This window comes from Cryptotermes secundus, unplaced genomic scaffold, assembly GCF_002891405.2.
Source record: "Cryptotermes secundus unplaced genomic scaffold, Csec_1.0 scaffold2405, whole genome shotgun sequence".
Taxonomy (NCBI): Eukaryota; Metazoa; Arthropoda; class Insecta; order Blattodea; family Kalotermitidae; genus Cryptotermes; species Cryptotermes secundus.
The window spans coordinates 54,700-65,276 of NW_019729243.1; the positions used below are offsets into that span (position 1 = coordinate 54,700).

Consider the following 10,577-nt stretch of genomic DNA (forward strand, 5'->3'; position numbering starts at 1 on the left):
TGTTCTTATGAGAGGGAAGGAGAAGTCACACAGGAGTTAATTGAGTCTAAATACAGAATATACAGATACAGAGATTTGGGTTCACTCCTATGGAATGATATGGAGCTGACAGAAATTTAATACCAGTATAAGAGGTATGTGTGAAGGGCATGTTTGTATTCCTTGTCTAAAACCTGAATATTGTTGTATCATACCTTGTGAAGGCAGCCTTAAAGAAAAAATGTTCCAGATGTTTACTGAGCTGTCCCAGTTTGGTGCTCCAAGTAAAAGTAAAGCTATCCCTGTAACAGGCCGTGAAGGCCCATAGGGTTGTGAGACGTTGAGGGTCCCACATTATCTAGACAGTTGGCTCAAAGATGGCGGTAAAGTTGTCAGCCTTACACGCTGATTGTGCTTTACTCCCCAGGAAAATTATTTAATTAATTCCTGGTATTCATTTCTGTTAGAGGCTGAGTCGTCCCCAGGGCCATAGTGCAGCTGGAAGGATTAGGTCAATTGAAAAAAGCCCAATGACCTCATCAGGACTTGAACCCGCGAACTTCTGGCTTGTAGTATAATGCCTCAACCAACTATGCTACCGTGTGCCCCCTTGGTGCTCCAAGGGGTCATTGCAACAGCAAACTTTTGTTGAAACATATTATCAACAGATTATTTCAGAAATTAATTTATATATGTCATATTCGTGAAGGTCTTTGAAAAATTGTAATGCAGTAACTGGAGACCATAAACTGGTTTTGACCACTTTAAGGATACATATCTGCCTTAAGAGCACCCATGAGAGTAAGGTATCATATTTAACAAACGCCATTTGTCTCTAAATAAATCTGTTGAGTGTTGCAAGAATAGGACCAGTAGCTATAGAAGTTCCAGGTGTGGGAAAATGTAGAGTTTTAAATGATACAGTGAAAAGGGCATGTAGACTACAGATGTGGCAGATTATCTGTGAGTATTGTTAACCTACAAAAGTGCTTATTCTAGCCAGTCTTGGTACAGGAAGGGAGGGACAGATGGGCAAGTGATCCTTCCTTGTACTATCAGATGTGAAATTATTAAATTACTGTGTGAGTGTTAGGGTGTGTGCTTGCATTGCTAACATTCTGTAATTCCTCCAGTTCACAAAATACAGTGCAGAGCAACAGTGAGTGTATCAAAATTCTGCTGATTATTTCAAGATTGAAAGGAAAATTTACACTTGCGGACACAAGAAGTACTAATAATGCAATGACTCATGAAAGCTGAGGCAAGAAATTAAGAACCATTCATTCTGATCGAGAAAGCACAGCTGCAAACAGGAGTGTCTTATGCTATGGTGCAGGAAATTAAAAGAGATGTGAACAGGCTAGATGTTGCAGAAGAAACTTCATTCTCAACACCTGCCCCTCCTAAAAAAAGAAGTTGAATACCGACTAGATGGATTTGATGAAGCTGTAGTTTGTAGAACTGGTTATAACATCTGTATTACCAAAAAACATGCTCCAACTGTTGAAACCCTTCAGCGAAAACTAAAAGATGACATATACTTTTAAGGCTGTAATACCACATTAAAAGAAATTCTCAGTACATGGGATTTTAGGTGGTATCAGAGTGCATTCTTTTGATTGAGAAGATGGATATCCATGATAAGAGAATAGACTAACGTGTGTTTGGGGATTCAGGAACGAAAACTGTCACATAATATACATAAATGAGTTGTAAATGTTATCCTTGCATGATGAATGCAAGGCCTGGAGTGACAATTCTGCGAATGAATTGCCTACACCTGTGTGTAAATGATATGTCTCATCATGAGTCCTGAAGGGGTGAGAATGGTCTTGTTCCGTAAGCTCTTGCAATGTGGAAATCACGTCAGACTGCAGGGGATTATTACCACAGCATAAATTACTACATTGGAGAGAAATGGGCGAAGGAGAAACTTGTATGAAATCTTTCTACCAAATGTGTTGTGATAAATAATGCGCCATGTCACAACTTAAAAAAATAAATACGATTCCAGCATCCAACTCTACCAGAAAGGAAATGCAACAGTAGTTAGTTAGTTATTGGAGAGGGTGGGTTTCCCCATGCACTGAGACCTGTATTGGTCCATTGTGCTTCCCTCTATGATTTCTACCAGTCTCTATATCCTACTGGTACTGGTGCTTACCATTAGTCCTGCCCAGCCAGCGAGACCGGCTCTACTAGCTGAGAGGTATCTATAATGCTTCCCCCATCTACCAGAGGTATTAGAGACTGCTGTTGGGTGGGAAACATCCGTAATTTGGCTCAGTGACCTCCTTTGGAGATATGAGGTTCTTTTACATGCCGTAAAGCTACGACACGGGACCCACAGCTTAAAGTCCCTCCCGGAGGACTTGTTCCCTGAATTTTTCTGCCCTTAAAAATTCGACGACCTCTGCTGGGTATTTGAACCTGCGTACTAAGAGTCATGAGGTGGGAACGTTACCTCTAGACTACAGAGGCTGCTATACAACAGTAGTTACAAAAACAGAATATTTCATTGGCTGATGATATGGTTAAACCCACATTACATCAGCTCATTGAACAGTACATGCTGCATAAAGTACAGGACCTGGTGTATAAGATATGTGAAAGTCATGGAGAGACAGCACTCGATCTGCCACCCTATCGGCCCAATTTAAAGTAAAAAATATCTGGGCAAATGTTACGGATCACATTGCATCAATAAATGCTCTTGTAATATGGGTGATGTGAAGTGTCTGTGTGAAACATGGCATGATGTGGTCCGAGTAGACTGGAGGCCACTCAGTGAGCATGTGAAGAGGGTGGAGTTGACAGGGATGCACATTTTAGCAGTGTAGTTGAGTCTGTGTTAATTTGGGAGGTGTGGAGAGTGACGACAATGTGAGCAATGAAGAAGACAGCAGCTCAGACACAGGACGACATAATGGGTGGCACCACTTAGCCACAAGTAGTAACTGATGCGAGTGGTGAGTAGTCAAGAGTTTTCAGTTATACTTTACACACTTTGACTTGGAGCTTCTCCCCATTTTGAACCTGCTGTATCCATCAACTGTCTTCCTTAGACTATGTTTTGGCTAGGCAGCTCAGGCTCTTGAGTTATTCATGTCCAAGTTACCACCCAAATAAAAAGTCAATTTTGGGTTGACAGTTCTGTGTTAGAACTCTGTAGCTCTTCTCTTGTTGCTCAGATCGTTTCTGTGGGAACATGTTTTACTTATGAAGGCGTTCCCCAGTAATTGCTGTGGCATATGTCCTTTCTCTTGACCTTTGCCTAGTAATGGCTCCACATGTTACAATATTTTTTATTGTTACCCATGATGGACCTTACTACTTATTCACATGTTTAGAGGTGTAATGGCTCAAGATGTCTGTTATAAAGATATGCTGAATTGTTGAATATTTAGTATCTAACTGACAAGAGTGTCATCAGCTGAGTGCAGGTAGCTTCCCAGGCCATACAGTGGCTGAGTGCAGGTAGCTTCACAGGCCATACAGTGGCTGAGTGCAGGTAGCTTCACAGGCCATACAGTGGCTGAGTGCAGGTAGCTTCCCAGGCCATTCAGTGGCTGAGTGCAGGTAGCTTCACAGGCCATACAGTGGCTGAGTGCAGGTAGCTTCACAGGCCATATAATAGCTGATGCAGGTAGCTTCCCAGGCCATACAGTGGCTGAGTGCAGGTAGCTTCACAGGCCATACAGTGGCTGAGTGCAGGTAGCTTCCCAGGCCATTCAGTGGCTGAGTGCAGGTAGCTTCCCAGGCCATACAGTGGCTGAGTGCATTCTCATTTCATCTGCTAAGTTCTCCCACTACATATAAGAGTTTGGTTGTTTCAAGGTTGTCATTTTGTGTACAAATGTTGAAAACGTTATGATGATGTGTGTGTATGTATGTGTATGTCTTAAAGCAATGAAATTCTTCCCATTTGTTCATTTAATAAGAATTCTCTATGGTGTTGATGTTGAGCATATTTTTCTTCTTTTCTGAAATAAGGTACTAATTATGTTATATTTTAGCGTCCTGTTGCACTGATTCATGTCCATGATGTGTATTTTTGCTAACCGTCTTACAGTGCACACAATTTCACCTTTCTCTTCACTTTTACACTACATGTTTCGGCACTAATGTGCCATCTTCAGGTGTGTGTCTATCCACGTCAACTACTGGACTGCATGCCATCACGTCTCCATCATAAAATGACTAAAATGTGTATTCGTCGTGTATAACAACAAATTCTAAATACTAAAACCTTTCAGGATTCGTCATCCATACGTTGTATCTCAAATACGCAAGTCACGCCAATCCTCCTCTGTGGGAGCGCTCTTCCTATATTCATGTGTATATTGGTCTGTGTTGTGTCCTTTTCTTGTGACTGCGTGCATTGTACTCACAAGAAAAGGACAGTTGAGTACAGAGATTACAGAGTGACTGAAGACAAGAAGACTTCATAGTGATTTGAAATGCTAGTTTCTGTTTCGAGATCTGTTGTTAGGAGATGACTAGTACAAACTGAGAATTCTAGTGCGTGTGCAACGGTGAATTGGAAATAGTGTAAATGAGGGGATAGCACTGTATTAATTGTAATTAAGAGAGAGAGTGTAACAGAAGTGCCGATAAATCCAATCATCTAATCTAGAACCCATTATTTTTGTCATGCTTAGCACCCTACATGTGAAATTTTCCCTTCTTCATGACACCAAGTTCAGAGATACGAAACCTACAAACTTCTCTCTGGAATTAATGATACCCAGTAAAGGTAAGGTGAATATCTTTTGTATGTATGTGTGTGAGAACTACTGTAAGACTTGAAAATTCCTTAACACGTTCAATCCAGAGGTATTAAATTGTTATATCCAACATGCAAGAAGGTTTTAGGAAAGAATTAAGAATTAATATCCTTATTAAGTTTTGGGGTGACTCTGAAATTTACTGGAGTCAGTGAGGCATATTGAGCTAGGCTGTCATATAATTTGGTTCACGCATAGAGAATGGTGTATTCTTGTGATTATTCATAAGCGTAAAGTTTGACAGCTTCTTAACTCCAGCCCCTTCCTCCATCTGCACAGTATCTTAAGATGAAAATGCTGGAACTCTCGAAGGTTAAGGTATAAGAGAGAGAGAGTCTTCATTTTGTGTTACACCAATTCTTTAATTGAAAATTTAATGATTCAATCTTACATTTGTTGTTGTTTGTTATGAAATGTTCAAGAAATCTCTTTAGTTACACAGTATTTCAAAATGTTTAATAGTCTGTGGTAGACCTGTATACAATTTTCCCCTTCTTCACCACAATGTCGATCAGATGCTGATGGGACCCAAGCTGATAAATAATGTGTTCCCATCTGTAACAGAACCAGTGAAGGTACTTACTGTAACTTAAAGGATGGTTCACTGCAATTTATATCAGATTTGGTAAGAGGTATATTTAGATACAGTTAATTTTTGGATTCAAATTGGCAAAATTGATCATAACTCAGATGTTTCCTAGAGATTTTTTATTTGTAATAAAGTAGTGGTTTCAGTATGTATGCCAAGACTTCAGTAATTTAATAAAGGCATTAAGAAATTATTGATCCTTATGATATGGGATTTTAGGCATTAACATGTCATGGTATGTGATTCTACACTTGATATTCAGTTGAGAAATCATCCTTCATAAGCTGATAGTCACTCAGTTGGATAAAAAGTCCATGCTTTTTATGGAATCTGAAGGTCAGTCACTAGACTGTACCCTTATCCAGATGAATTCATTCCACACGCATACTTCTTTAAGGTCTATTTTAATTCTGCCTACACTCCTTTTTAGGTTTTCCAACTAAAGTTTTTATGCATTTCTCATCTCCCACTGAGGTAGGTCAGTCCATATCCTAATGGGGGATGCGAAGAGGGCCCTGTCCCCCCCCCTCATTTTTATATGTGATCTGGACCATTCTATAATTCAGTCCCACATTCCTACAGCTCTAAACGAGCAACTGTCTGTGGCCCAAATTTCATCTTCTTACTCCCTTACCCAGACAGGGGATTCAGCAGTGCTGAAGACCCAAAGAACACACAGTAGCATATTATACCTCATCTAGCCAACCTGCTGAAAGAGGTCAAACAAACCTCCTCCATGAGGTGGAAGCAAATAGAATGTAAAGGACAATGTGAATATTACAGAATACACTAAAAAAGTACCAGAACCAGAAAACTGATGACTAGGGTATCAACTCAGTAACACATCCTGTTGTGTGTGTGTGTGTGTGTATATATATACTGTCAACACAACAAATAAGCTCAGCTCACCGGCACATTTGTGTCAATTGAGTTTATTAACTATGTTAAAATTACGTGACATGTTTCGGCTCACTTGGAGCCAATATCAGACGATACACTGTTTAAAGCTATAAAAATTAAAGAGTAATTATAATTAGTATGGATCCATATTACAAATTATGTTATAAAATAATTTAACATATTTCATTTATATCGTTATTTGCACAGGTAAACTCAGTCTTATATTTTGGTTGTATTAAAATAGTGTCAATCTTCATAAAGTTGGTACATGCAATAATGTTAGATAAGATTTTTAAGTATGATTTTTAGTACATATTAATCTCATTTTCTATTATCAAAACAGTGTGCTATTGTATATATCAATAGTACATAACCTGTGTTGAATTTTATAGCTTTAAATAGTTGTATTGCCTGATGATGGTTCTAAGTGAGCCGAAATGTGTCGCATAATTTTAACGTAGTTAAAAACTCAATTGACACATATGTGGTGATTAGTTAATTACTTATTTGTTGTGTCAACAGTTTTATATATATATATAAACATTTCTGGACAATTCAGGAATGGTGCATCCTAAGGGGGTACTGTGGCTAGTTTCCACTTAATTTTTGAAGACAAAAATTTGATCACAAAGCAGTATATATATGGCATTTATTATTTCCTTAAAGGTAGGTCAATGAAGAAACAGTGTTTCAAAAATATTACTCACATATGTAGTTTGCTTTAACATATGTGATAATGAAAAGCAAGAAAAAACACTGCATTTTGTTAAGCTTGGTTGCCAGGGCTACATGAAACGAACCGTTCACAGTATTAAATGGTGTTTGGATAAGAGGGTTTCATCACATTGTAATAGTCGAGAGAAGGTAGTGTATTAGAAGAAAACAGTCTTTTAGGATGTGGCGCCCTGTAGATATTGTATTAACCGATGTTTCGGAGGAACGTATCACCTCCCTCTTCAGGGTGGAAGAAAGAAGAAGAAAATCCGCAAGTGAAGACCAGTGTGACTAACAGACACCTGCTCACGCTAGTTCTTTGCTTGTGGATTTTCTTCTACCCTGAGGATGGAGGCGATACGTTCCTCCGAAACGTCGGTTAACACAATATCTACATGGCATCACATCCCAGAAGATTGCTTTCTTCATAGTCACCGCTGTGAAAACCTCAAATCTTACAAGGTAGTGCATTTGTTCAGGAAGAAAGGTTCTCTACTGCAGTGTAAACAAATCTCTGGGGGCTAACATACACTCGCAATATAACTTCCTAGTATTTTTTTGAAACCTGAAGGTTCATTACTGTGTTCACAAGAGCCCTCCACTAGTCCCTATCCTGAGCCAGTTCAATCCAATCCATACTGTCCTATCCGTCTAAGATCCATTCTAATATTGTCCAACCACCTATGCCTTGGTCTTGCCAGTGGTCTCTTTCCTTCTGGCCCTCCCTCCAGTTTCCTATATGCATTCATCTCCCATTCGTGCTACATGCCATGCCCATTTCATCCTCATTAACTTCACAGGTTATGAAGTGCCTCCTTGTACAATTTTTTCCACCCTTCTGTCATTTCATCTTTCTGCGGCCTAAATATTCTTCTCAGTGCCCTGTTCTCAGACACCTTCAGTCTATGTTCCTCCCTTAATGTCAGAGACCAAGTTTCACACCCATACAGAACCACAGGCAAAATTATAGTTTGTATATTCTAATTTTTATGTTTTTAAACAGCACATGAGAAGACAAAAGGTTCTGGACTGAATGGTAGCAAGCATTACCTGAGTTCACTCTCCTCTTAATTTCTTCCTGAATCAGGTTCTGATTTGTTATCCTTGTTCTCAAATATCTTAACTGTGCCACATTTTCAAATCATTTGTTACCTATCTTTATGTCATGATCTTGTTCTGAATTTTGGTGATGAGACAGCTGCATATACTTAGTTTTCTCTGTGTTTTCTTATAGACCAACCTCCTTACTTGTGTCATTTAAAGTTGTGTTTTTATGGTTTCTATATTAACACCCAGTAGACTCACATCGTCGGCACAGACCAACAGCTGATGTGTCCTGTTTAATTTCAGTCCCCCTTGATTTCCTGGATCTTCCTAATGGCATATTTTAAAGCAAAGTTGAAGAGGAGTGGAGATAAAGCATTAGACCATTCTGGATAGGAAAATTATCAGACAAATGTTTACCTATACAGACTTTATTATAAGTTTCGTTTAATCACATTTTAATCAGCTTAACTGGTTTCATGGGTATCCCAAACTCTATCAGAATATTGTACAATACTTCCCTCTTAACTGATCATAGGCTTTCCTGAAGTCTATGAATGGCTGATGTACTGTCTCGTTGTACTCCCATTTTTTCTCCAATATCTGACGAATGCAAAAGATCTGATCTGTAGTTGAATATTGGATAAAATTTTATATGAAGTTGATAGCAGTGATATCCCCCGATAATTACTATAGTCAGTTTTATCACCCTCCTTGTGAACTGTACAATAATAGACTCCTTCCACTGGTCAGGCAATTTTTCCTTATGCCAAACAGAAGTAATTAGCTTGTGGATCTTTGAACGTAACATTTCTCCTCCTGCTTGAATAAGTTCTATCACAATTTGATCACTACCTGGCGATTTATACCGTTTCAATTTTGCAATAGCACTTTAAACTTCAAAAGGGCTATGATCAGGTACTGACAGCTTAGCTGTATGGATTTCTGTCTGCCTGATATCACTGACCCTATGTACATTCAATAACTGAAAGAAGTAGTTCCTCCACCTATTCAAAATGTTGTGGAAATCTGCAAGCAGATCACCATTCTCATCCTTCACTAAGTTACTGCTAGGTTGGTAACCCTTCTTAAAGTCATTTATTCCTCTATAGAGGTCTCTAATGTTCTTATTCTGACTGTTCATTGCAAACTCATCAATTTTGTCTTTCAGATATACCCTCTTTTTGTTCCTGAAGTGCCTGCTAGTTTCACATCTTATATTGTTCAGATTATCCCCATTTAACTTGCTTGGATCCTGTAACCACTGTAATTTGGCCTGCTTTCTTTGGTCTAATAATTCTGAGCATCCTTCATTGAACCTTGACTTATGCTTGTTCAGTTCATAATAACCTAGACTCTCTTTGGCAGACATTTTTATATTCTCTCTAATAGTTTCCCAAAGCTTTATTAACATCCACCTCAGTGTCCAAGTTTTCAAAAGCTGCAAACCTGTTTCAGATTTCAACATGATACTGCTCTTTACCCTCTTATTATTATTATTATCATCATCATCATCATCTCCTCTTGTCACAGGTTTATTTCCTGATATTCCTTTTCTTGAACCAGTGATGCACCTCACCACTCAGGCTTCAAGCTTCGCACTGTAGCACTTTCCGTAGTATGTGTGATGTTCCCAGGATAGCTGTTTTTTGCAGTGAATCTGTGGCGTGCTTACCAGGAATTAGTTCCAAATATTTTCTCAACCCTCTCGTGACTGTACCTGTGGCTCCAATAATTATTGGTATCACAAAACATTTCATGTTCCACATTCGCTGAATNATTCAGCCAGCGAGGCTAGCTGTGGTACCCGATGCTTCCCCCATCTACCGGAGACATTGGAAACTACTTGGGCTGAAACGTTTTACCTAATCTTGCTCAGAGGTCTGCTAGAGACATGAGGATCTTTTACGTGCTGTAAATCTACGACATGGGACCCACGGCTTAACCCCTTGAGCGTGACTTTAAGCGGAGCCATTTAAATCCCTAAGCGTGTGCGACGCACCGGCTGCATCTGCTCAAACCCGTGCTGTAAGCGTGCGCGCCGCATATGTTTCATCCAAACTTTTCACTAAGAATGCTTAACGCCTACGCTCTGATATATGTACTTCCAGTGAATGTATATATGAGCTAATAGTGACTTCTTTCATTCTTCGCTATCTGTTTGTGCGTGGTATTTTTTTTACTCGCTTTGCTTGGGACAAAGCATCTGGTGTCTGCTGCTTGCAGAAGAACTGTTCCCACTCACACTCCGACTTGCTTTCAGAGAGATAATTTGTTAGCTAACTTTCATTGAGTTCTTGTTATCTGTGTTACTATATTTTTTTACTGGCTTGGCTTACTGGCGACAAAACAGCTGTGTCTGATTTACGATGTTACGAACCTAGGGGTCGAAGTTGCCTGACGCCTGTGTCAACATTTATGAATAGCGGAGCTCAATGGCATCTCGGTCACGTAACTTATCTGGCGGCACAGTTTCTTGCCCCTAACGCAAATAAAATCACGCTTTCAAAAGTGGGTTCCCACAATTTCGAATGAAATTAAGGTATTCCTAGGTTTGTGTATGC

The 10,577-nt window shown here is 39.3% G+C and overlaps 1 protein-coding gene across 2 annotated transcripts in view; it reads right to left on the bottom strand.

The window, feature by feature from the left end:
* Positions 1–5,172: 5,172 nt before the first annotated feature.
* The window catches only part of LOC111865622 (probable imidazolonepropionase), a 27,374-nt gene continuing 21,969 nt past the window's right edge, over positions 5,173–10,577 (bottom strand). For both annotated transcript variants that reach the window (XM_023853799.2, XM_023853798.2), the window contains one exon: positions 5,173–5,321. In XM_023853799.2, the coding sequence (XP_023709567.1) occupies positions 5,184–5,321 (138 nt within the window). In that variant the 3' untranslated portion in view covers positions 5,173–5,183. The remainder of the gene's footprint in view (positions 5,322–10,577) is intronic.